The sequence below is a fragment of the Nesoenas mayeri genome (genome assembly GCF_963082525.1).
Source record: "Nesoenas mayeri genome assembly, chromosome: 14".
NCBI classification, from domain to species: Eukaryota; Metazoa; Chordata; class Aves; order Columbiformes; family Columbidae; genus Nesoenas; species Nesoenas mayeri.
This window is the reverse complement of record NC_137556.1, coordinates 7010324-7036704: the sequence shown is the minus strand read 5'-3', so window position 1 is coordinate 7036704 and position 26381 is coordinate 7010324. Positions and strand designations below refer to the sequence as shown.

At 49.0% G+C, this 26381-nt stretch overlaps 3 protein-coding genes across 5 annotated transcripts; 1 reads left to right on the top strand and 2 right to left on the bottom strand.

The window, feature by feature from the left end:
• Positions 1-1879: 1879 nt before the first annotated feature.
• On the bottom strand, positions 1880-8916 carry RBM22 (RNA binding motif protein 22). 2 transcript variants are annotated; one of them, XM_080353121.1, is made up of 11 exons: positions 8746-8916; positions 8047-8100; positions 7076-7105; positions 5957-6089; positions 5727-5827; positions 5408-5580; positions 4654-4854; positions 4035-4199; positions 3531-3619; positions 2870-3001; positions 1880-2194 (listed from the first exon to the last, which is right to left on the bottom strand). In XM_080353121.1, the coding sequence occupies exons 1-11, from the start codon at positions 8797-8799 to the stop codon at positions 2064-2066; spliced, it is 1263 nt and encodes a 420-aa protein (XP_080209247.1). In that variant the 5' UTR covers positions 8800-8916; the 3' UTR covers positions 1880-2063. The 2 variants fall into 2 exon arrangements, with proteins under 2 accessions (XP_080209247.1, XP_080209248.1); XM_080353122.1 differs by lacking the exons at positions 7076-7105; positions 8047-8100; positions 8746-8916 and adding an exon at positions 6928-7020.
• Positions 8882-21202, bottom strand: DCTN4 (dynactin subunit 4; the record flags this gene model as incomplete). 2 transcript variants are annotated; one of them, XR_013922818.1, is made up of 14 exons in its annotated part: positions 8882-8958; positions 10927-11239; positions 11938-12035; positions 12417-12524; positions 13008-13062; positions 13487-13560; positions 13700-13809; positions 15137-15249; positions 15601-15674; positions 17193-17300; positions 18049-18092; positions 19005-19183; positions 19580-19650; positions 21068-21202. XR_013922818.1 is itself a non-coding variant. In XM_080353120.1 (13 exons), 13 exons carry the CDS (start codon positions 21200-21202, stop codon positions 11026-11028), a joined length of 1383 nt encoding a protein of 460 aa, XP_080209246.1. In that variant the 3' UTR covers positions 9147-11025. The 2 variants fall into 2 exon arrangements, 1 of the variants encoding a protein (XP_080209246.1); XM_080353120.1 differs by lacking the exon at positions 8882-8958 and having other exon boundaries at positions 9147-11239.
• Positions 21203-23666: 2464 nt separating this feature from the next.
• On the top strand, positions 23667-25396 carry SMIM3 (small integral membrane protein 3). The gene is made up of 2 exons (XM_080353476.1): positions 23667-23742; positions 24416-25396. Exon 2 carries the CDS (start codon positions 24417-24419, stop codon positions 24594-24596), a length of 180 nt encoding a protein of 59 aa, XP_080209602.1. The 5' UTR covers positions 23667-23742; position 24416; the 3' UTR covers positions 24597-25396.
• The last annotated feature ends 985 nt before the right edge of the window (positions 25397-26381 follow it).

The window sequence follows — 26381 nt, the reverse complement described above, 5'->3', positions numbered from 1 at the left end:
ACCCCGCTAAGCGCTAACAAAAATCCCTAACTTCAGACAGGCTTCCTACACTTACTTTTGTCAGGTTCTTGCTGTTACCCTTATTGAATCTTGCCAAAGCAGAAGCATTAGGATAAAGGTTTCTTATTCCACCACTGTTTAAACCAGGCAAGTAAATTTTGTGGTACAGACGCAGTTAACGGCTGCCTCGCTTGTGAAGTGCGTTTGTAACGCTGTGCAGAACGAATCCCACACAGGGATTCTGTGGCCACAATACAACATTCAGGCAGGAAACTTTCTTTGCTCTGTTCTTCCCACAGAAGCCGGAGGCACCAAGCAAATGGAAAGAAAAACGGTCTGTTCCTTATACATTAAGTATTTATGATGCTCAATTGCTGTCCTGTTCCAAACCCGTCTTTCTCACCTTTGTCCGTTAGCTGAAGAACTTGTGTATCCCTGGGGACCTGGCTGGAAATAATAAATAAATGGCGATAATGTGAAGCCTGCTTGTGTTTGAGATCTGAGTGCAGAGCACCCGTGGGCCCCGACCGCGGACTCAGGGCCAGAGCAGTGGCAAACACCACAGCCCCACCAACCATCCACCCGCCTCTGCCCCTCATCCAACACTGCCCTGGGACGGCTCTTACCTGACAAAAACTAAACAACCTGCACCCAAAATCCCGCTTTCTCCAGAGAAAGCCAGCCTGCCTGCCAGCCGTGCCGCTGGTGCCACCTCCAACAGCCGGGCAGCTTCAGTGGGACCCGGTGGCATCGCACAGGACAGCACATAAAACCAAAAGTAGAGCTGCTGTCCTTGCGCACTCTGCACTTCAGCTTTGGCAGCGGCCAAATAAAATCAGACAAAGCGCTCAAACACTGTGCTCCAGAAGGCACGGTCTAAGCAAAGTGTTGAAAAATTCAAATATTTTAATGTATGTTTTTTTAAAACAAGCAAACGAAGCTTCGGAACAGGTCCAATCATGTTTTGCTTTACAGAAAGGTGTCTACAGATCCAAGATATGAAAGCAGCTGACATAACAGATAAACTTAAAATCCTCCAGCCACGTGCACACACATCTTACTCAATGGCAGGCTCCATGCAGGACACAGTCACTCCTGGACAAACACTAGAGTTGGAGCACAGGGGGAAAAAAGTTTAATATCTTACCAAAGTGGGACAAAATGAGATCCACCTCATAGTTAAAGAGATTGTATCCACTGGCCTCAAAAGCCCCAGACATGCTCCAAATATCCCCAGGACAAGCTTTTGCACCTGCACTGTGTCCTCCCCCCCGCAGCTGTCAGCACTGCAGGCTATGGGGGCCACTGGGGGGACTGTCACCAGTCCAGAACTGGCAACTTCTGAAACCAGGCAACCACCAAAACCAGGCAACCACCAAAACCAGGCAACCACCAACCTGCAGCTCCATGTCACATCCACGCCCAACAGGGGCTGCTTGCATGACCCAACGCTGATCTGGCTCAGGATGGGCAAGATTAGAAATGAAGCATCAAAAAAGGTTTTGGCTTTCGGTTTTGAAGCAGAAAGACAGGAAAAGGGAGGGAGGAAAATTCTGTGGCAATAGAAAAGCAAAGCCATGGGTCTGGCACCTCTGATAAGCTTGCTTTTCAGTTCTTATTGAGTCCTGGTTTAATACCTCATTAAAATAGTAAGTCGTTACCTGACACAGAAAGAGCCTCTGGTTACATTTGAACAGTCCATAGTGTTCAGACTGAGGATATCAAATGGGCTTGGAAAGGCTTTGCTTTTGTTTTTCCAGAAGTTTATTTCAAAAGTGTGCCAAGGGGATACATGGCTAGCACTGTAATTCTGATACACCTGATCCACAGAATCCCGACAGCCCTTCTCCGTCTGCCCCCCGCCCCCCCACCCCCCTGCACTAAATGAAAGACCTGGGATGTATCAACCATCCCAGCAGCCAGTGGAGACACAGAGCTCAGCTCGCCCAGTGTCTTCAAGCGGGGAAATAAGGCTTCGCTAGCTCACCCACAGCTCAACAAATGGTGCTACCATGGTAACTATAAAATAACATTTACTGAAAAGACGAGGGCAGCAGGACGTGCTAGGGGCTGCTGTGCTTCCCTGCGTGGGCACCCATCCTCTGGGGATCCTGGGATGGGTAGTGGATGGGGCCTGGGGCTCTCATGAATGGAGGTGGAGGCCCCATAGCGTGGAACATGTGTGGTCCAAAACCTGTGGAAATAAAGTCAGCAGCTTCAGAACAAGCAATGCAGATGTAAAAGTACCAACAGAAAACAGCTGGTTTACAGCTGTGCCTTAGAAAGGTGCACACCTCCCATGATTCCTCAAATCCCCCAACTCTTTCCCCTCTTCTCAGTATAACTGGGGGCAATCCTCACCCAACACACACCCGTCCTCACAGATAAAAGCTGGGGGGGGGCGGGACTGGACAGGTGTCTGTAACACTGACTTAAATGCTTTCTACTCAAATGTGGAGCAAAGTAAACACATCCACAAGTCTGCTGTCCCACAGGAAAAGGGGTCTCTGGATAGATGTACACAGCCAAACACAGGCTGGCGTTCAAAGAGCTGCAGAATCACCCTTTGAAGTTCAGGTTCATGTGGCATTTATACAGCCAGCAAAAGCACCAAGTAGGTCTCAGCAACCAGTGACAGAGATCTCTGACACACCTGAGAACTTGCAAGTGAATACGTACCATGAGAGGCAGCTCAGTGTAATTAAACTGTGCTGACAGCTCATTTTAGCTCATCAGTTCACATTGTATGATCAGGGATGAGGAAAATGAACCCAGGGCATGTGTCAGTGCTCCAGTGCAGCCGAGTGAGGAGGACTAGATCATCTAACGCCACACCAAACACCCCCGCTTGAAGAGGAAACACGAGTACCTGGAGGTGGTGGCGGAGCGATGCCAGGAGGAGGTGGCAAAGCGATGTTAACCACGGCTGGAGGGCCGCTTGGAGGTAGGTTGAAGTAATTTGCAGAAGCCTCCTCTTCTGCAGCTGGAGGAGGGGGGAGAGCTGCAGGAAAAGTACACAGTGGTTATGGAAAGTCTTTCAGTCAAGATATGCAAAGGTATCTGCCTTCAGAGAGGAGGAACAGTCAGTTCCTTCACAAAGACAAACTGCTGCTACTATTGCATGTATGAACCGGAGAGAGAAGCAGGACCACCCTGAAACTCCAGAAGTCACTTCACTCAAAATCGGCTTTGCTTTGTCCACCATACAACACTCAGTGGATTAGGAAAACATTAACCAAGCTTTGAAAAGCGTGGGTCAGCAGTATCTCAGACCTAAGTAACATTAATTCAGCTTTAACTTTTCACTCATCACACAAAGAACTCTCTTTTCATCAAGAATTTGCTTCTAGACAAAGCTCACCTCCCGTCCCAGCTGGATCTGCCGCAAACCTGCAGTATGTAACTGCTCTGGGCTCACCAGTGCCTCTCCTGTCCTGATATTCGTTACGGCTCTCAGGGGTTTAACACCAGCCTTGCTCGTGGAAGCAGGTCAGCATCAGGTATTTCAGAGAGAAAAATACCTCCCTTACCTCCAGGAAGCCCTGGAACTGGCTCCAGCTTTATCCCAGATTCTGTAGTACCCTCCTTGTCCTTTTCTTTTCCTCTTGCTGCCTGGGACCTATAAAACAGAAGTTCGAGAACAGGAATGAGAAAAAACAGGATAAGCAAAGATTCACACCACAATAGTTTCACATTTTCTCATCCAGATCCAATGCTTCATGCCAAAGGTGAAAAATTCACAAACATCAGAGACAGTAGGTACAAAGTGTGCAAATGGCACTTGCAGGAGATGGCTTAGAAGAAAAACTTCAGAAACTCATGCATAACGCTGAACTAGGATACTCCTTACACAATTTGTGTCATCTTCAACTCAGACTCTGCTGCTGAAAGAAAATCAAACTGTAAAAGGACCCCCGCTGTTTACCAGCTCGGTATCTGCTCCAACTTAACATCCACTCCTGCACATCAAGGCTGCATAAACTGAGTGAAGAACCTTGTGACAGCATCCTCAAGGCTTCCTCCCTCACACTCACCTTCCCCATTTGACATTCAGCCTGCGACCGTTGACGATGAGTTTGTTGAAGGATTTCTCAGCAGCCACCTCCGCAGCCTGACGGGTGGCAAACTGGATGAACGCGCACTGCTGCCTCTGCACCACAGTTATTGTCCGAATCTCCCCAAACTGGTAGAAGTGATTTCTGTGGGGAGGGAAAAAATTATGATGAAACCCCACTCCTCCAAGCCACAAGGTACGAAGCAGAGCAGGAGACCTCATTGTGTGCTGAAATACACACGCTTAGATCCTTTCATTTCTTCATCTTAAGTTCAGACTAACCATTAAAAATTAAGTCCCTTGCCCCTCTGTGCAATTACAGAGCAATAAAAACTCTGCAGCCACTTTTCCCAGCAGCTAGCTAGAGAGAAACTATGGCACTTTCTTGTAAGAAGTATTTGAAATGTGCCTGTTCATCTGTTCTCCTACAAGCTGGCATCACTCGGCACTTGGCCCATCAACTAGTTTCCCATTAAGGAGAACAAAAAAAGAAAAATATTTATTTCCTTTCCTTGCAATAGAGATTTCCTCACTTTAAGATGAGCAGTAATCAAGGCATCAAATAAAAAGGCAAGAGCAACACAAATTCACCAACACACCTGAGATCTGATTCAGAGATAGTATCTCCAAGCCCTCCAACATAGAGGGTAGTAATAGTCTTGTCATCAGGAGGGTCTAGACGAGGCATGGTTGATGCTCGTTTCAGAAGTTTATCAGCCACAGGATCATTAATTCCGTAGTAACGATCTTTGATGTTCTGATCAGCCAGAGGATCGTCTGGATCTGTAGGCTTCTCATGCCTAAGGTTCAGAAAACAGAGCGTTTCATAACACCAGCCACAGCCGCATCGGGTTAAATAAATGCTGCCTTCCCCCCTAAAGGCCTCTGCTCACTTCTATGCTTAACCCTCTTCAGATAAACACACCGAAATGGAAAAAAAAAAAGCCTGGAGAACTTCAACTGCAGCCAGGACTGCCTTGAGCTCTGAATGAATGGCACTTCTGACAGCTCAGCGTTCAGCACTACAAAACACAAGAGCTGGATTTCAAACGGCCTCTTGTTCAAACACAAAGATCTCTGATTGAGGGGACTGACGCCATGAAAGGAAAAAATGAACTATGCAGAAGAGCTGCAGTCACTGCTTTGGCAAAACACTGCAGGACCAGGCAGCTAACTCCTCACAAAACAACTTGCCACAACAAAGACTCGTTCACTGGCGCCGCGTGCCAACCGACTGACCCCGCTCCTGGTGTTACAGCTCCTGTCTGCTGCAGCATTTGCTGCTCCTCGCACACCCCAGGGAGCTGTGTCTGACCATGGGAAATGGATTAACTGTTTAAGCTGTGTCTGTACCTGTAGGGACACTCTTCTCCTCTTTTGCATTCTCCCTTTACCCAGAAGGAACAGATGTGAGGACGGTTACGTTTATAGTAAGGAGTGGTCCGAGCCAGCTTCAGCAGCATGTCGCTGGTAGAAGTAGCTTTTCCTAGTGCACCAACTGGTCTAGTGCCGTCAGAATTAGATATCTGAACAGTAGTTAAAACATAAATAATTATGTATATATCACCATTAAAAACTAATGCACAGAATAAGAGCAAGTGATTTAAGATAAGCCAGATCATTCCTCCCCTTTACACATCCACAGAGTGTGATTACAACTACACTTTCTTACCTCTCGTTCCATGTTCTGGGTGTAATACTCTTTATTAACGTCAGACTTGGGCATTTCGTCCTTGAGGGAGAGTCCTGCATCCCGGACTTGAATAGGCAAACCTAGAATCAAATAAACAAACAAAACACCAACAAATCCATATTACACCTGTGCATTTGAAGACACTTCACCAACTTTCATTTCAGAGGCAAGCAGACCAGATGCTTCTCTTTGCATTTTTTGGTACACACCATATTCCAGGTCAAGCAGGCAGGTCTGACAGACATTCTTCAGCTTGCTGCATGTCTGGCATACTTCTGTTTTCTTGAAACGCATACGAACACCAGGGCACCAGCGAAATACTGTGAAAGGCCTGGCACAAATCTGAAAGACAGAAAGTCGACACTTGTACCACTGTCACACAGCAGGGAAGTTACCGTGCTGGCTCTTGCACAGAAACTCAAAGTCCAACTACATCTAATACCTTTAAACTGTAAATACAACTTCATCCTTGTGCTAAGATTCACATCTCAAGAAACGTTTCTTTCTATTTGGTGCCTTTGACAGGAGAAAATTTTAGAAAGTTTTTTTCTTGTTGTTGTTTTTTATTTATTTATTATAATAACTCAAAGCAGATCTACTCAACAGAAAAATAAATTCTCCTTCATTCCAGGCCACGTCAGTACAGAGCTATTAAATTACCAATTACAAGTAAACTGGTCACCAGTGTGGCAGCAAGTCCAGTGAGAGGTTACGAGACTTTTAGTCCAGAAGCAGAGCACTGCTGGAATGATGCATCTGCTGCAGGTACCGTTTGAGGAGGAGAAGGAAGATTTCAGAACCTGCCTTCTCCCTCCCTCAGATGGCAACTTATAAAAGGGCCAAAAAACTCCTTTAATTTAACACTAAATATTTCTCGCTCTTTCAGAAATAAACATGGCTTATTTCTTAGCCAGCTAACACACAAACCACTGTGTAGCTGTGAACAACATATTCATAGCAAAACCTAAACTCCAGTTATTTATGCACCACTTATAGGTAAAAATAAACTTGCAAGAGAAAATATGAAATCATTTAAAATGCTGAAATACCTTCAAGTATAGTGCAACATTCACAAAACCTAAGTCAAATATACATGAGCAAATCTTAAGTCTGTCTGAACAGCCTTCAGTAATTTTATTAAGACCAACTGACTGTCTAACAAAGCACACAGTTGACTAACCTAAAAATGTATGTAGTTACATAAATATTTTAAGTTGTAAACCCAGATAAGCACTTTTCTGAAGCAAACATTTTTTTAACATTAAAATTTATTATTCCTAGATGCATGCCAATTGAGATGTTCTTTCTTCAAAAGTCAGCAAACACACCTTGCATTCTTTTCCATATTTTTCTTTGGTCTGAAATATAATAAAAACAACAAAAGAAAATATGAAACATCATTACTTCAACATAAAACGTGAAACATATCATTGATGTTATAGCATAAGGGTTTTTTCAGAATTACACTGCATGTAGACTCACCCACCCCTATGTTTGGGATTTATACCTTGGCAGGTCAACAGGACAAAAAATCCTAAAAAGCTTTCAATCCACTTTTGGTTTAGAAACTTTTATTAAAAGCAGAGTATAAGTCTCATCTCAGGTACAAATGAAAGGTGAGGATGAAATGGAATATTAATAGCTATTTTTAAGCAAAGATATGTCACATGAAGTGCATGAAACAAGCAGTTTTTGAAACATCACCTATACTGGCAGCAGGATTACATTTCACAAAAATGTCATAGTCTTTCTCAGCAAACTTGGTGGAATGGAAATGTGAAGGGAACATAATCCCAGTGTCAGTCATACAGAAATGAACTGAGCACAGAGAAGAGCAACAGAAGAGATCGACGCCTGCGCAAAGGACACCAAGGTAAACACATAGGGATTTAAACTACCATCAGGCAACCTTCATAAGGCAGTTTTAACTTATTTTTACAAGCGCATATTCTCCACATTTCACAAATAGCGCTATTAAATATTTCAACAGCTTAATGTTCTCCATATCACATGATTTACCAGAACCGATGCTGTGTTTTCTAGTATTTCCTGCACTCCAGACATTGGACTGTATCATCTCACTTTCCTTTTTGACTCATTTAGTCTTAAATCACACATCTAACACCATGACATCACATACCAACAACAGCCAGGAGCAAATAATGGTGTGCAGAACCAATTATGAGTGCAGGTGCACCTCAGCATCTCCTGCTGTAGTCAGGCATGTTTTAGTCCCCAAAATACAGCAGTTCTAGGGCTGACACAGAGGAAGGGACTGCATGGTTGAACAGGCACGTACCATTCGGATATATGGGTTTTCTCCAAGGCATGTCTGGCACAGGATGGGGAAGTCCTGAAATGAGTAAGAAGAAAGAAGAGACAGGGATTTGCAACAAACTCTCTCATCATAACAACATTCAAATCACACTGAACTGAGCTAGACTAATCAGACCGCTTAAAAAACATAAAAAGACTCATTCAAAACGAGCCCCTGGGAGAGCTACAAGTCATGACCCAAGACCTATATTATGAAAGACCCACAACCTGTCAGCTATTCCAGTCTGAAGCAATATTGAGACAAACAAACCAACCAAAAGCATCCTCTGGAGACATCAGCTGCCCAGTGACCTGACTGCAGCAGCAGACACCGCCCCCAGCGTCCCGGCATCTATTGTCTGCACTGTGCCCACCCAGGAGAGGCCTCAGCACTAAAGAACGTGGCCCGACGGGCCCAGATCAACCCCCGCAGCTGCCGTAAGGCCTCCCCAGCTCCCGGACACCCCGAGCCCCGGCGGAGAGCGGGGAGAACAGGGCAGGGCGCTCCGTCCTCCGGTCCCGGGGAGCCGCGGCAGCCCCTTCTCGGATCCCCCCTCGCTGCCCGCCCGACCCCGAGCGCCGCCTCAGCCGCCGCCTCACGGCCTTGTCCGGCCCCCCACCCCGACACGCTCCCGGCAGCGGGAGGCCCCAAGGCCTGGCCCGGCCGCTCCCCCGGGCTCACCGCGTCCTCCCAGTTCTGCCGGTTGTAGGTGTTGGAGCCCAGCGATGTGGACATGGCGGGGGGGCCGCTCCGCTCCGCCCGGCCACCGGAACCCCCGCACCCGGCAGGCGGCGGGAGACGGAAGTGACGCCACTTCCGTCAGCGACGTACCGGGGAAGCGAGCACCGAGGCGAGGGGGTGAGGTCACAGCGCGTCGAGCGGGTGGAGGGCGCTCTAGGCACAGAGAACCATAGAGCTCAGTGAGAGGAGCGGAAATGGGCGGGGCGAGCACAACCACTGCGAACAGGGGATGGAGGGGGCGGGACGAGTCCATTAGGAACGATGGGAGAGGTGCTCAGCGCCTTTTAAAAGAAATAGAGTTATTTTTTGATGAACCGCAGCGTAAAAACCAGCGCAAAGAATCCGAGAGCCACGTTTGCTTTATTGAAGGTCACTACACGACGTCAAGCAGTAACGGCAACAGACGCCTGGCAGGAAGGGGCGAGACAGACAGAACAGGGACAGAGGTGGAGACAAGGCGACACCTTCTCCTATCGCCTACAAGCACCTACGGGAAGGGGAAAACACCTCACCGAGCTACTGAGACCGCTCAGAGTATCACCTTGTCGTTGTCAGTGAGGAACAGAGTGTTCCGGAGTGGGGGGCACAGCACTAGCCGAGCACAGGGACACAGTGGCCACCAGCCCCAGCAGGACCACTTTAGGGACACCGGCTTGTCCCTAAAAGGCTCTTTTCCATGTTAGTGTCAAAACTGGAGCAGCTATTTCAGCTACTGAAGAGAAGTCACAGCCAAAGGTTAAGTGCTTTGTTACCTGGGCAGGTGAAGCTGCAGAACACGCGAGGACTAGACATTAAATACCAACTACAAGTCTGAAACTCATGCTGTACATTCGCGTGTAACGTACACCGAGTTGTAAATGTGATGCCTCACTGCTTCGAGACCCATCACAGGATCTAGGCTGCAAGGCACACATTCCCCAGCACAGCAAGGCAAGGTTTCTAGAGCTATGGGTGGTGTTTTGGGGTACTGCACCCCCACCTCCCTCCTGGGCAGCTCTGGGCTGGCACAACCGTCTCGATGGAGCGAGAGCTGCGGCCGGCTGGTGTTCTAGCCCTTCCCAGCACAGCAGCAGCAATGTTAAGGAAGGTCAATGTCTGAACTGGGGACATGTCACAGGAAGAGCGATCTCATCCACTTGCACTAAGCTTCTGCAGGTACTGGTGATTCAGTGTCCTGGATATGCTGCTCTTAATTACTGGTTTTAGTTTGGACTACAGCCAAATTACACCCCAGATAAATTACCTCGTGGTGCAGCATCTGCTAGTTAACATGTAACTGTCTTGCCACCTTTACACCTCCCTCCCACCCCTTCAACTGGAATCAGAGTATGAACTGGAACAGCCTCTGGAGTTGTGTGTATACCAGACCTAACCCAAACTCTCCAGGTTTCATCCTCTGATACCTAATTAACACAGATTAATTGATCCAAAGACCGCCAGGCAGCCTATCCAGAGCATCCCTGCCTCAGTCAAGAGCTGTAGCAGAACGTGAATTCCCAGCACACATCACGCTACCACATCCACCCGCACCACAGCGGGCTCACGGTGGGCTCGGGTGTCACTCAATTCCACCAACGCTACGGGACCCTACATTTGGAGTTTAAAGGCAAAGAGGTCATTTCCTTTGTGAAAACACATCTATCACCTTGGCTAAACAAGCTACGTATCCCAGAGTGGGAGGGCTGTATTTCCCAATCCCCCACAGCTGGCATATCCAAGGAAGGAGAAAAACAAGAAAATAAAGTGTTGCTCTGCTGCCAATAATGCAGCAGACATGGCCACATCCTAAAATATTTGTTTGGGAAGGGCATAGCTCTGTATGAAGAAGAATTTCTTCACTATTGAGTATGTAACACCAAGTTAGTGGGTTGACGTTAATAAAAACTAATAAGCATTCTTTTCTCTTGATAAACCCAAATTCAGCCAAGTGTAGTGCAAATCTGGAGAAAGTGAGACCTTTCTCTGTGCTGAAACACATGCTGCAAATGTTAAACTAGCCTGTGACAGTGAGGGGAAGCAGAGCGGTATTTAGTGGCCACTACGACAAGAGGAAAGAGAACAAACCATCCCAAAACCACGGCCCCTTCAGACAGCTCCTTGGGACCTGTGGCGCATACCCACACAGCACAAAGCAGCTCTCGCAGAACCTTCCACCGGGTGCTTTCTTCACCGTGACCGTCCATTCTGCACCAGCCGTCGGGGCGCGAGTGGCAGCAGCGTTTAGGGGAGCACTGGACCGAGGCTGAGCTCCACGTGATGGGTGAGCCAGATGACCTCAGAGGTGTGATCGCCTTCCTCAATGGGCCGGATGGGAGCAGCAAGGTTTTTAAACTCGTGCTTCATCTTGAAACTCACGGTCACTTCACCCTCTTCTTTCTGTGGGGTGACCTTGATGAAAACTCCCACCTTATTGGCTTTTCTAAAGGCAATAACGCTGTAAGGCAGGAAACAAAAGAACAGTGGGTCAGCCAAGTTCTCAGACAATTGTTCCAAGATAATTATTCTGACACCACATAACAGGGATGCTTAGTTTATGGCTGAATATGCCCTGTTAGAACAACTGCCCTGTTTTTTAGCTTACTCCCCACTGCTCTTTTTTGCAGGAGGCCCACAGCCCCTCCTGCCTCACCAGCAGAATGTGGGTACCTCCCTTTAGGCTGACAGCTGCTGGCACATCTGTCAAACAGAACACAGGAGTTTTGTACCCAGCTGTGTAACTGGGAAGAGCCACAATAAATGGCTCAGGTTGCTCTGCAAGAAGCTGCAGGATGTTATTTTGTTTTGAAGGCTGGAGGCAATGCTGTCACACACCCTACTGTGTAGTTCTCACCGCTGCTGTGAACCCACCGCTTGCAAAGGAAAGGATTACACAGAGTATTCCTGGAGAGAATTAATACCATCATCTATAACTCAACTGCTGTTAGAGCACTCCTTGCCTCAAAGGGAACTAATGTCTCCTGAATAGTCTAAACCTCAAGCAGAAAGATCTGCATTGCTGATATCTGAACCCCTCCAAGAAAACATTAAGAAAATCAAAACCAAACATGCTGAAGACAGAGAGGAGAAGTTGTTACTTGGTTGAAGTCCCAAGTATTTAAGGGACAGGATCCCCACAGGACACACAACACTCACTCAGGGTCATCCTGGAAGTCTTGAGGCTCTGCCAGCTCATCATATTCTGCTGCAGCATCTTTGCCAGCCAGAATCAGCTCCTTGGGAGGAACTGCCACCTGAAACAGAGCATGAAGAAAAGCCTTTCAGCACTGATTACCACCAACACTGTGAGCAGGAGAGAGCTCTCCCCTTCCAAGGGCTGATTTGCTGCTGTTCAACAGAAAAGTGATTCATCCTGGGCTTTCCTCCGCTCTGGTACCACCTCACTACCGCTCTACCAGTGAAGTCATGAACCTCTGGCTTCTGGATGTCAACAAACAGATACAATTTCAAAACACTTGATGATCTAATGTTTACATTGGTGACAGTCCCATAAACTCCAAGGAGGAATATGCACCACAGTCAGCAGGGATTGAAAGACATATGGAAAGCAGGACCTGTGGAAGGATAAACAGGAGTGGAAAGCCTTGAAAGGGGCTTGCAGGAGGGTGCGATACCTTGGCAGTGCTGTTAATGTTGTCAGGGTCTCCCTCTTCGCACTCGAGCAGTGTGACATGTGTGATATTCTCCACTGGATTGGTCAGAGTCAGAAGGACTTGACTCTCCTGGGGAGATTCAGGAATCACAGTTCAAGAAGCAATTACTCTAAAATTCATCATTACCATTAGCAAGTCTGTCTTCTGTAACAACACTTTCAAAAACCGCATCACATACACTCAAGGGATGGACAGTGAACACCCTCAGTGCATAGGAAAGGTGCCAATGCCATGCAGCTCTGTTTTTCAATATAGAAAATACATATATTTGGAATCTAGCCATGATCTCAACTCCACACCTTTTATTCTTCAGGTATTGATGCGTATTTGTGATGCCAGACGTCACACCACACAGTAATCTACTCCTGGAGAGTGACAAGGACATGCAGCAGTATTTTGACCACTCCCTTACACCCTGCACCCCCTCTAAAGAGAGACAGTGAAGCCCTCAGGGAGCAACCATCACGCCACGTCACCTTCCAAAAAGGTCCCACATCCACTCCTCCTGGCTGCATCTCACCCCAAGACATTTCTGGAAAAAAAAGTACTGACCTTCATGTAGCGGAGGTTGGGAATAGACATGATTCGCACTTCAGGGATATAGTTACTGCAACAAGAAAAAAGCAAATGACCATGATGGAGTGTGTTGCTGTCTATAACCTATCTCTTGAAGTAGAGGGATGTAGTCACAAGCATTCAGCTAAACTTGTTCAAAGCCATTAGAGCTTAGCTTGCATTAAACAAAAATGAATTGCCCTTTTGCTATATAAGCCTAATCCTGCAAACTCTTACTCCTGTGTGGGGCTGGAACAGCATGTAGTGCCTTTTTCAAACTGCTGAAACCTTCAGCAAACTTTTTAGCAGATTGCAAAGCAAATCTATTACAGGTGAGCTAAATATAAAGAGGTGATTACACCATCCTAAGAGATGACACAACCACACAAGAGGTCAAATCAGGAGTACAAAAGAAATTAAAATAGAAAGCGTTAACCAAGCATGGTTGTTCTCTCCAATCCCTGTATCTTACTTACACAGCAACCAACTGGATCTTGAATTTGATAGATGTTGGGTTGAACTCTGGTTTGCTCAGGTTATGTTCACATCTCTAGGGACAAAGACATTTTAGTCAGCACCCTAAGACAGCAGTTTATTTTAAAATTAAATACACAGCCCATTTCCCACAATCCAAGTTCTGCGAGCTTAGAAAAAGTGGTTGTGGGTTTTTTTTGTATTTAATTACCTACCCGACAGCGCAGCGAACGTTTGATCAAGAGATGCTTATGACGTGGGTAGAGCTGGGAAGCGCAGATGGGCTGGAAGTCAGGCTGCAGCAGGCGCTGACGCAGAGTCGTCACTGGGTGCACAACAGAAAGCAAGACCAGATTAGTGTTTCATGCAGGCACGGAAGCTCGAGCTACATCTTACATATGCACTGGCCTAAGAGCAAGTATGTCACACACCATATACAGACATGCTACAATCTCTAAGAAATTTAATTTCACCTGCACCCAACAATCCAGAAGCCACTGGCAAGTATCAGTGTTTCCAGCAGTCAATGAACAGAAGGTTAGAGCTGTATAAACAGCTGCCAAGTCTGGGCACGGTAACATTAGAGCAACATCAGTGCCAGCCCAGGAAAAACAAGGGCTGCTGATTCCTATTCAAAGCTCAGCAGGGGTGGAAACTGAATTTTGTAATCATCTAGAAAATAAATTCTTTCTCCACCAAGGGAAAATGAGTATTCACAGCTTTGTAACCCTCACAGCTGGGTCCTGAACAAGTACAATATACAGCTTTTCAGCATGGAGTTTGCGTAACTCAGACTCACACATAGAATTAGTGACTACATGGTTTCCAAGGCAAGGAACTCCAGCAGCCAACTTCCCATGAGTTTGTCCCAAAAAACAGGCTCCTCACTGTTCCCAGTCCCTAACAGGCAGTGAGCCACCTGGCAGCCTTCCCCGCATTGGGGGGGAAACATGAAAGTTGTCTTCTTTACTAGCATCAGCCTCTCACAATGCTGACAGTCTCATGAGAAAAGGAGAGCAAGATGAACTACCCCTTTCCATAAACCTTTCATGAATTAATTAATTTGGCAGACTTTGTAGACCTGCAGGACTACTGAGAACATCTGTCCTGCTTAGAGCCACCTCAGCTACAAGTCCACATCGCTTCCTGTACCTGCTGGTTTATCCCATTTGCTCCCAAGTTTAATTGGCCAGTTTACAGTATTTGCTGATTAAATCACAAGCCAGCTAAATAACTGGCAAGTGTACACAAGTTGTTTCAAGCTGATGTCAAAGTAACATACAATTGTTACTAAACAGGTCAGTTTTGGTTCCAACTCCCCAGTAGCTCTGCTGCCTCCTTATTTCCTGCTGTCATTTGAAAAAGGACGTCAGCTCTTTTTTCCATTCAAAAGTTGACACTTCAAATGCAGAGGAATTAAAGTTAGCAAGAAAATTAAGCAACCATTAAGAGCCCTGACGTATTTGGCTCTAAGCTTTCGATGTACAACAAGCTGAGTTACCATTTAAAAAGTCAAACATTTTCCATTATTCTAATCCCAGCATAAAAATTACTAAAACCTCAGGCCGTTAGGAACCCCATTGCCAAGTTTCCAGGCACTGCCCATATTACGAAATGTAAGGGCAAAAAGTGACAGAATATTAAGGCGTTACCTTCTGTCAGATTGATTGGTCTTGTGTAGTAATCCTCAGGAAGAGGTTCCACTTCTTCCACTGCATCAGCTGGCTCAATTTTTATCTCCTTTTGGTCCTCTCCTTCTTTCAGGCTGAAGCAAAGTGAGGGACAACTCAGTCATAAAATATGGCACGTGTGCTCTGACAGACAGCAACAGCAGTAACTGTGTTGTAACACAGAAGGCAGTGAGAACTGAGATTGCAAGACAATAAATAACTACACGAGGACATGCGTAGTCACTTGTTTCTATGAGGGGAAAGCAAAACATCTGGAACTGCTGCACAGAGATGCCTGAGGATTTGACATCTCTCTGACGCTACAAAGAAAGCTCCTTTCACTGCTATTTGCTAATATGTTCATCACCTTTCTGAAGCTGCTTTATTGCTCTCTTGCCTACACCTCCTGCCCTTCCCACAAATACAACCCCAACTCCGAGACTCACGAGAGTCCAGCAAGGGCGCTGATCGGTGCTCCGGGCCGCTGCCGCTGAAGCCTGGTTCCCAAGCCATACTTGTCCTACGAGGGAAAAAAGGAACTGTCACCTTCAGGTCTGCTTCCTGCTGGGACAAAAAGCCCTACTGCAAACTCATCATTTGAGCTGCATGACAAGCATAGGAGACAAGCAAAGGAAAGCAAAAAGGGAAAAGTATTCATTGCTTCCCAAGAGGTTGTTTTTTTCTGCTCAAACTGTTGGTAAGGAGAAAACAACTATCACTGCACTGCAGATGAGGAGAGACAGATGAGGCTACTGCTTCTAAAGCTTTTGCTCTTTTCTCAAATGCCTGCACTAGTGACATATTTTCTCTTGATCTTCTGTTCAGAGCAACTGCATGTCAAATAGTCCAAAATGAGAGCTCAACTGCCAAAAGAACTAAGTCAATGTGGGTACGCATCCATCTGAAATGCTCTGCAGCACTACCAGAAACAACTGAAAGGTTCACTCTCCTACAAGCCTTGTCACCTATAGGCCTGTCTCACCAGGCACCACCAATTGGCAGGAATAGCTGAGCTACTCCTCAGCTTTCTACAGCTGAAGTGCAGCCAGGAATCTTCCTTCTGGGCAGGACTGAAAACCTGAATTCTGACCAAATGAGAAATCTGAGCATCAGCCTACTCCAGTGATTTTTCACAGATAAGACGACTGACGTCTATGCAATTTGTCTCAGGCAGGCAGAGAGCTGCATCTCAGCCAAGCTTTGTGAAGGACTGCTTTTCAAGTGGATGTTACTTACCCAAAGACACTGCTCTATTTCTAAACTAATAAAAAATGGGCTTTGGAACAGATGTTACCCTCTAACTAGTTAGCCTTCACATACATCTGAGTCAGAGGCCCTGAGGCAAGGTGAAGAGTAGGATCTGTTACTGCCCTTCAGTTGGTACCATGAGAGCTTTAACACCAGCAGAAACTGTGAAAAGACTTACCACTACGTGTATAGTGTGTTGCTGTGGAGAGCCCCCAAAATAGCAGCAGGTAGCAACGGAGACAAAAAATGCAGCCATAAGACACAAGCAAGGGCACAGAGCAAGCACAGTTAATTGAGAAGTAGCAAGCATACGCAGAGTCACCCAGCTAAACAACGTAAGCATTTACCTGCCAGTTACAATAAACAAGTCAATCAGGCCACAATCAAGTCTTAAAGTTAATTTCAGTTGAGACGTCATGCAGAAAAGTACCAGAAAATCCTGATTTAACTGTTACTGGTACATAACTGTCCTGAGAAAGAGCTACCAGCGGTATTGTGACTGCAGCTGCACTGCATTTCACTGCAGGGCAACATATTTCTTTGCATGGCAAAACTCTTCTGCCATTATCAGAGAGAACTATTAGAGAGAGAAGCAATATAATACACAAAAATGGGTGTAAAACTACTTGCCCCTAAAGAAACCCATGTGCCCTAGCACATTTTCTTCATGTTGTTCTCAATCAAAAAACGCTGAGCAGCCCTATCGTGCTACCAAAACTATCTGATCTTTCAGGTTGAGGCTGTTGCGTGTCCTTTCTCCTGGTCTGAGAGCACAGAACTCCCAACTCACCGAAAAGGCCAAAGGCATGTAGTTTCGGCGTCGCACCAGCTTCTTCCGGTCCCGCTCGATCTTCTCTTTCTGAGCCAACTGCTGGTAATACTCAACCAGTTTGTTAATCTGGAGGGGTGAAAAGGAACACCCAGTGAGTGGGGAAAGAAAGCCAGAGCAGCTCCAGTATTTTGTTGTGAACAAGCTGGGGTTCCTGCTACTTGTTTCACCTGTTCCTAGTACCAGCTGTATTTTGAAAGATACACATTAAAGAAGTCTGTGTGTCTTAACCCACACTGCAGGTGACAAACTGACCCTCCTTTGCGAACAGTGTCTGTCGAAGAGCCGTGTCCAGTTCTCACTTTGCAGCTGGACAACTGAGACTTAGCACACGCGTTTGCCACAACAGGACAGTCATGTCACGTGGCCAAACCCAAGCAATTTGGACTAATGGAGCAACAGCATCTTTCCCCCCCACCAAAGCTGATCACATTTACTGCAGAGCCCTAACTGGTGACAGAGAAGGGAAGTAAAGGTGAAGTTCTGTTTTCCATATTGTAGATATACTCTTGGTCGGAAAACAGCTTTTGTTCATATACATACGCAGCATATTCATCGGTGTCATTTTAACAGCATTATTACATAAGATGTTTGCAAATGAGTTTCAGAAAAGAAGATTTTATACTGCGACATCCATGAGAGAGCCTCTAAGAGGCCTTCCTTCCATTGCATTCAGTCAAGGTGGAGATTAGGAGCTGGAACTGGTATCTGAAGGATTACATAGATGTAGAAAAAGTCACTGAGAGGGCCCGGCACTTCTAACAGCTTTTTCTAGCTGATGCATCTCAGCTTAAGCATGATCTTCCCCTTCACTCACCCTCTGTGTGTGAGGATTCTCCGGCTCCTGCCAGCCACCACTAGCTGCACAACAAAGAGAAAAAACAAAGTCCTCAGGAGAAGATTTCCAGACTCTACACGGAAATCACGTCTAACACCCAACTATCTCAGTTTTACTCATGGAATATGATATTCCCTATTTTCACTACACTTACCTTTGCAATTCTTTATGTTTGTGCCTGTACAAATACACCCCTCTAAAAGCTTTTCACAGGCAGGTTTGGGCTGAAGATGCTTCACCAGCTTTTGTACTGTGTTTTTAGACCATTGCTGCTTGAGAGATACTCAGGAGGGCACCTACGAGTCACTTTAGCAGCAAGATTTTATAAGAACACTCTCTTACTACTGGCTGCCCACAGCCCTGACTCTTTTGCTCTCAGTCTTCAGTCACATCAACACTGGAAGTCAGAGGATTTCCTTGGTCTACTCAGCTCCATTTCTGGAGCCAAACAGATACTTTCTGCATGATTTATGCACCAGGAAATAGATGAAAGATTTGTTCCAGTGCTGTTGTGAAGAGAAAAACAAACACAGACTAGCAACCCTGGAATAAGCCTTAGTGAACATAAGTGACAGAAAAGAAATCAGATATTTACACTGTCACACTGAGCAGCTTCAAAGTCTCTGAAGGTACACAAACAAGATCTGAACCGTGGGCAGGGCGCACCAACTAAAAAAGCCTCTTGTCTGACAGCTTTCTCATTAGTCAGGTAACACAAGCATGGAAGTGGGTGACATGTTCCACTAACTCATCTCAGATCTTCAATGAGACTTCAGCAACAAACCACTTTCCTGTGAATTTCAAATTGTGACTCAAAACCTGGACAGATATTATACATATTGTATGGCCAGAAACTAATCTGATTATCTGTTACTTTCAAAATACATACTTGGCTCCTGCTGTTACTCAGTTTTCTGCCTTTGACTGTCACTTACCGACAGACTTGTCTGCCATGCCCACATCCCGGGAAGTCCAGCGGCAAAATCCACAGGCCAAGTAATACGCTTTCTTCATGGTAGTCTTGGCCGGGTCGTCAGGGAGCGGAGCAGGAATGCTGGTGGCCCGGGTAGAAAGGGTGTGCATGCAACAGGGGCAGTCAAAGCAGTTAGCACACCTGTAGAGAGGAATGTCTATAAGACAGTGCTCTGACAAGGATCCCAGGCCAAGGAAAATGCTCTCAACAAGCACATCAAGATTAAACCAACAGGGCAACAGAGCCACCAACAGAAACAGGAGGGGTGCAGAGTCAACATAAGAATGGCAATAGGGAGAAATACCGGGCAATACTAAAAAGTCTTTTGTATTATGAAAGTGGCTCTTAAAAAAAACTAGAACGTGAAGAGCACATCATACATCATGAAAAGACACTTATTCCCCAAGACTAAACGGTAACAAGAGGCAGTGTATTTTCTTGAAGACTGTTTCAGATCCAGTGAGCTGTTGATTAAGGAAGGAGCTGATTAAAATAGGGAATCCTGATGGAAACAAAAAAAAGCCAAAGTGACCTTACCTATTCTTTTTCAGCTTGGCTTCAGCTGAAGGCATGTTTTCCAGGCAGCTAGGGCAGTAGTGAGAGTCCACCTGATGAACGAGACGGTCACATCACACTTCCTGGCACGCTTTTGTCTAGACAACACACTGGCAGCAGCCTGGAGCTCTGCCGCATGATTCAACAGGGCTTTGCATCTGGCAACGGACATGTGAAGTCAGTGAAGACTTCAGATGTTTTTTGATATCCGAAATCTTAGCCCATCTCAGCCAAATTCTGATATTCAACAATGTAAGTCAGAAGGTTTCTTAAGTCAGAATAGACTAAACTACTCTGCCTAGTAAATGGGAAAAGGACAACTGGGTATTCACCTTTTGAGATTACCAGAATTTCATTTTTCATCTTTAACAGCAGGTTTTAACATGCTGTTTTTATATCTAACCTTATTCTGCTCTTGTACTTACACTGGTCAGAAATCCACACGTTTCAGAAAATGCTTTGTCTCCGTCTGCTGTCACAAACCAATTTCGCTAATCAAAATGACAGCAGAGAGAAGGAGGACCCGTTGTTGAATAGAAAAACAAACTTATTGTTAAAGATGGAAATGCATGATGACTGCACTCGTCACACTATGGAGGCTTAATGACAGATGCAGCCCCATGACAAATCTGTTTTCTGTTCTTCAGAGGCTTTGATATTTCTGAATAGATACCTCTTGTGAGATTTGGGTTGCACAGTCATCCTTTTAAGGCTTTTCTGATCTATTGTAATTTCTTAATCCACCCAGACTCCTATGAAATCAATTTTACCAATTTTATTATGACAATGAGTGCAGTAACATGACCAGGCCCGGGATCCAGGCTTGACACAAGAGCAGCGCTCAGGGCAGGGCCCTGCAGATCACCGCCCTGGCCTGACAATCTACAGCTTAGGGCTGGACAGAGAGCAAACTCTCCATAGCACAAAGAGAGCAGCCGTGCCCCTGTGAGACAGCACCGGCCTGAGCCCCGGAAAGGGGCGGGAGCTCCCGGCCCTGCTCGGCCTTGGCCCCATGGAGATGTGGGGCGGTGGGTGTCCCTGCCCTCCCGGCCGGGCCCGTGGGGGTGTGTGCATGGGACGGAGTCCTTGTTCCCCCCGGCCGGGCTCCGTTAGAGGGTCCCGCCGCACCGGCCAGGCCCCGCAGAAGGGCCTCTCCCACCCAGCCCGGCCCTCCCACCACAGCCTCCACCCCTGACATGCACGCCTCAGCCAATCACAGCCTGAAAACCATGACAGACAGGGGCGCAGGGCCAATCCAACGCAAGGTACCGCCCCTCCCCTCATCCGCTGTTAATCAGCCCGCTCCATGGAAGCATCACTGTGCCCACCCCTTAGCCGAGCCACCAACCAATGCCAAGGCAGAGAAAGAGTGAGCGGCAGGAGAGCCGACCAATCAATACGCACAGAGAGAGCAACGTCCCGCCCCGTCCCACCCGGCCTCCGGGCGCGGCCGGGCCGGGCCGCCGTTACCTCGTGCGAGACGCACTCCAAGGAGCGGAGCTCGCTGCAGTACCGGCAGAAGTACAGCTGCGACAGCGGCGCCCGCATCTCCTTCTCGCCGCGCACCAGGTACAGGACCCGCTCCGACTGCAGCAGCGACGCCATCTTGACAGAGGGGCGGCCACCGCCGCGCCGCCGTCAGACGTCACCACGCCGCCCCGCCCACGTGACCCCTGCCGGAAGGGGCGGTGGCTGCCGCGTGGCCCGCCCGTGTGCCGCGTGTCGCGGCCGCCTGGTTGCCGGGCGGTCGGTACCGGCGGTGCTGGAGGCCGCTGCTCCGCCCGCCCCCCCGCGGGGCTCCCCCGGGACGGCTGCAGGGCCGCGCCTTGCCCGCGGCGGGGAGGAAGAGGACATCCCGCTCCCGCGGGGTCCCGGCTCAGCCGTGTGTCTGAACACTCGCTGTGCCCGCAGGGGAGCGGGACCAGGGCCGCCAGCCCGGCTGCTCCGACACCCCGGAGCTGTTTGTAACACGTTCTCCTGTGTCTTTCCCTGAGCCTTTGTTCACTTTGCTGCCCACGTTCCCCTGTGAACCCACAAGGTGCCAGACTTCATACCCCAAAACTGGTTTCGCTTCAGTCTCAGGTCACTAAGGTGGGATCCTGTCAAACCACCACAACAGACTGTAGGAAACGATCATCTTGCAAATATAATAGGCCCAAGCAGGATCTCTCAGCAGAGCATATTTTGTTAACGATTTTGCAGGATCGGGTGTTCCACCCAAAGGCAGGCAAATATAATAGGGCAAAAAGCCCCTGCTTGTATCCCCCAAATCTCAGCTGCAATTTCCCTCCCCTGTTCCCCACTGGTTGGTACTTCAGGGTTTACAGACTACCCAACGCCTGCCTCAGTTTACCTGTCTCATTCATCTAATTCTAAGAGCCCCCTCCCCTTATTGATTTATTTAAAATATGGATTCCTGGCTCTTTGGTTACCCTTCCCTCTAGCTTAACTTTTTAAATACAGTAATCAGTTTGCATTCCAGGATTAGATTGAACAGACTTTGTTTTACATTAAAGATTCAGAGTCTGATGTCTCTCAGTCCTTCGCCCTTGCTGGAGTCAGGCGCTGGGTCCCCAGCTTTAAAAACAACATTTGTCCTTCAATGGCTCCTTACAAGACACCCCCGTATTGCGGGATCTGCAGAAAAGGATGACGTCTCCGGATGCTGTGCTGTGTCCCCAGAGGTGACGGTCTGCATTAGCAAACACCTCCTCGTTGCTCGCAGACATGCTGCCCAACACCTGTCCCTCCCCTGTGCCCACCCCGCTGTGTCTGTCCCTGCACAGCACCAGCTGTCAACCCCTGGCCTCTGTCCGCTGCTTGCCTGTTCGGCTCCAGAGGAAACCCTGGCCCGCAAGGATCTTCCACCGCTTGTGATAAAACCCCCGTGCACTTTTCATCTGACAACAGCAGTAGTGGTTTCTGCCACCAGGAACTCGGCAGGTTTTAAGGAGCCACTGAAGGAGGAATGTTGTTTTTGCAAGTGTGGATCCAAGGCCTGACCCAGCGGGTGGGGACCTAGGGACATCCAGCTATCAGACTTTGAATGTAGAACAAAGTCTTGTGGCACTAATCACGGAATGCAATTTGATTCCTGTGGTCAAAAGTTAAGCTGGGCAGGGGAGGAGGAGGTAAGAGAGCCAAGAAACCATACCTTAAATGGAAATAAATAAATAAGGGGAGGGTCGTTAGAATTGGAGTAGTGAGAGAGGTAAACTGAGGCAGGCATCCAGGAAGCCTCGGGTGGTCTGTGAACCCTGTAGTACCCAACCAATGGGTAACAGGGGAGGGAATATGCAGCTGGGATTAGGGCAATATAAGTACTGGCTTTTGCCCTGTTCAGTGTGTGCTTACTATGAGGTAGAACATCCAGTTTTGCAAAATCGTTAATAAAAATATGCTTTGCTGAAAGATCTTGCCTAAGCCTATTATATCGGCAAGACAATAGTTTTTTACAAGGTTTCCTCGGGAAATGTGGGGGTGAAGGGTGCGGTGCATGGGTCCTGCTGCAGGTGACACCAGCCTTGTGTCCCAGAAGGTAAATCAGAGCAGAACACCCCACCTCGCTTCTTGGGGCTGCCCGGGAATAGCTGCTGCTGGCTTTGCCGTTCAGCATCGGCCATGGGCTGGAATATTCCACTGGGCAGTGGAACCATCGTTCCCAGCCGGTGGGCTGAGGTCTGCCGCCTCCCCGGGCTGCTCCGTGCCGTGTCTCGTAAATCACGCCTGTCCCGAAGCCCTTGGGAGCTGGCTGGCACCTCACTGGGGGGTTTGTGGAGGTTTTGTTTCTGCATCCTGCCCCTGGCCTCGACGGCAAGTGGGTGCGAGTGAGCCCCGCTGTTGGCGAGGCAGGAGGGGACCGGGGGGCTGTGAAATGTCCCCACGGCACCTCTCCCTGGCACCCGAGACCTTCAGGTCTAGCTCTGGATGGCCTCCCCTAGTGGGACCCCGTCCCGGCGCGGATGAGCTGGAGTGTGCGTGTGCAGAAAAAATGTCCTGCCCTCCCTCCTCTTCCTCCTCCTCCTCCCTCGCTTCCCCGTCCCCTCCTCTCCCCCTCGGGCCGGGCGGGGCGGGCGGAGGGTCCCTCCCCCGGCGGGGCTCCCGCCGCTGCCGCCGCATCTCGCCGGAGCCGGGCAGCACTGCAGGTACGGGGATGCGGGTCGGGGGGGAACCGCTGCTGCCGCCTCTCCCCCGCGGAGGGGGCTCGTCTTCTCCCCCGGGGCTGCCGGAGCCCGGGGCGGCTGCGGGCGGGACGGGCCGGGGGGCGCAGCCCAGCGCTCTCGGTCGTGTCCCCCGGAGCCCTGCTGGAGGGATGGCAGCTGCGGGACCTCCGGGGCGGGGTGGTCGCTCCTCAGCCCCAAACCTTGCTGCTAATTAATGGATTAACTCCGTGACTCAGCAGGAGACACCCCGCGGTGGGGGGGAGGTGCGAGGTTCCCCCAAAGCCAAAGGTGCTCTGGCCGCCCTCGTCCCGTCCTTCCTCCCCCTTGGCAACCCACTCCTGAGTGACCAGTGGAATGCTTGGTTGTAGCTTTGCTTTAGCAGCTCTTTCAACAAGGGTAGCAATTAACAGGGAAGTTTTTTTCCTGGGCTTTTATCCAGCTGCATCAAAGCACACCATAAATCCTGGGGCTTCTGGAGGAAGCTTTTACCAAAGCCCTTTGTTCTCTAAGAGCCCAAGTAGGTGGCTGTGGGGGTTTCCCTGGGGAGAGCAGTGGGGTGCTCAGTGTGATAGGGGGTTTTCTGGCTCTCCAGCCCCTATGGCTATGGAAGGGATGGAGGGGGCTCCCCATCATCTCTCTGCCTCTTTTTTTGCAGGATGGACCTCCTTGATCCCGCAGGTCCTGCTGCCCTCCCCAAGCACATCCTGGATATCTGGGTCATTGTCCTGATCATCCTGGCCACTATCCTCATCATGACGGCCCTGGTGCTCTGCCCGGCCACCGCTGTCATTATCTACCGGGTACGGACTCACCCCACACGCAATGGCATTGTGTGAGGCTGCGGTGGAGATGACGAGGGATGGCTGGCTTGTGGGCCAGGGACCACAGCCATGGGACCCTGTGCTAGGGACCCTGGAGAGCCCAATGGTGCACCCCAAGAGCTGGGGAGAGATGGGCAGGAGTTGGGGTGGACCAGCACCCAGACACCTGCCCCTGTAGCTCTCACCAGATGAACCCGTTGCCTCCTGTTTACTTACCAAGCTCATGAGGACTGTCGGGGAGATGGCAGCCTGGGCACCAGCAGGGAGATGTGTGACTTTGCAGATGCGTTGAGCTAGAAACAAGTCACTGCTGTGAAGCAGGCAGGTGGATTTCTCCTTCGCTGGCAACCCCATCTTCTCCCAGGCAAACAGCAAGGAGTGGAAATGCTCTGCAAAGTTATTCTTCTTTGGAGTTACAGCTGTTGAGGTGGTTGGGAAAGAAGGGTCGAAGAAAGATGGATATGGCTTCTGGTCGTGCATTCAGAGACTCAGCTAAAAACAGTGGTGCCAGAGCCCGTCCTGGCTGCACAGCAGGCGTGCAGCTGGCACCAGCTCCTCCTCTGTCAGATATCTGCCGAATTTGTAGGAAAAACCCTATGGGCTGCTCGGTTCCTCTGGGTCTCACGAGGCAGAGGAACATGGGCAGTTCCTGCCCGTACGACGGCTGCGCTCGGTGCTCCTGCCGATGGGAAGAGCTCCCACCACTCACCCAGCACGCTGGCTCCACTGTGAGGGTCTGTGTGCCCCTCGCCTGGGCTGGCAAAGCAGGAGGAGCCCAGGGGTTCATGCCCAGGCAGTGGCAAGAGACCATATAAGTTAGCACATTGCCTCTTGCTCTAAAATAAATTGAACTTATTCTACACATGAGTGTGTTGTGTAGCTCTGTCCAGGCTACAGATGGTGTCTGGGTGACATGTGCATTGTCTGAGGTAAATTGCAGCCTCTCCAGAAACCCTCCACACTGACCCCCTGCACTGCCTTGGCTCAAGGTCCTCAGGGTTCTTGCCTGACCATTGAGCCTGCTGGCCACAGCCTCGCAGGAGGGACACGGTGCCAACCCGGCCCCACGCTCCTGGGCTGCAAACCCGGATCTGGCTGTGAGAGCGACAGCATCCATCAGGCAGTAAGAGGGAAGGATCCCCAGGGACTTTCTGACAGCAGCGACAGCAGCTTTTCTCTCGCTCAGGCGTCCGGCATCGCTCTCCCCCGCCAGCCTCGTGCCGGGCGCTGGCGTGTGGCATAAGTCCTGGGGCTGAACCGGCATCCCGGTGACTCACAGCGGGAAAGGTCACGAATGATGAGATGAGTCGGGCTGGGATGTGGGGAAATGCTACGGTGATGCTGGATCCCATTTTCCGTGCTGGAAAGAGCAGCCCCATGGTGTTGGAAACCCTGCATCCCATCCCTGTGCAGTTTGATCCTCAGCAGCCAGCACGGGGTTTGTTTTTGGCATTGGGGCTGGAGGGGCAGGCAGTTCCCAGGGAAACAGGACCTTGGGTGAACGCCTCCCTCCCCGGGGAGGGAGCCCAGCACAGGGTCACAGCCCCCGGGGAGCGGAAACGCCTGCGCTGAAGCTGCGGTTGTGCCGGGCAGGGCACGGACACGTATTCCTTGGCCAGCCCAGAAATACATTTCTGTTTCGAGCTGTTGTCTATCCCCTCTTGAGTTGCAGAATTTGAGGCAAATAACCAGTTATTTTCCTGTTGTTCCCCTTCCCTCGCTGGCACGGCACAGCAGCGGCAGCTGGAGGAGATTAGGGCTGTGCTGGGTGTGAGCAGCCCTGTCCCTGCCTCCCCCCAC

What these genes read in the sequence shown, in the direction of transcription:
- RBM22 (XM_080353121.1), bottom strand. Translation starts at nt 8,799, where the DNA reads ATGTCCACATCGCTGGGCTCCAACACCTACAACCGGCAGAACTGGGAG. An exon ending in GGAGAAGAGTGTCCCTACAG is followed by an intron (nt 4,855 to 5,407) that starts GTACAGACACAG and finishes TCTGAACCTTAG; the next exon opens with GCATGAGAAGCCTACAGATC. An exon ending in CGCTCCGCCACCACCTCCAG is followed by an intron (nt 2,195 to 2,869) that starts GTACTCGTGTTT and finishes TTATTTCCACAG; the next exon opens with GTTTTGGACCACACATGTTC.
- SMIM3 (XM_080353476.1), top strand. Translation starts at nt 24,417, where the DNA reads ATGGACCTCCTTGATCCCGCAGGTCCTGCTGCCCTCCCCAAGCACATC.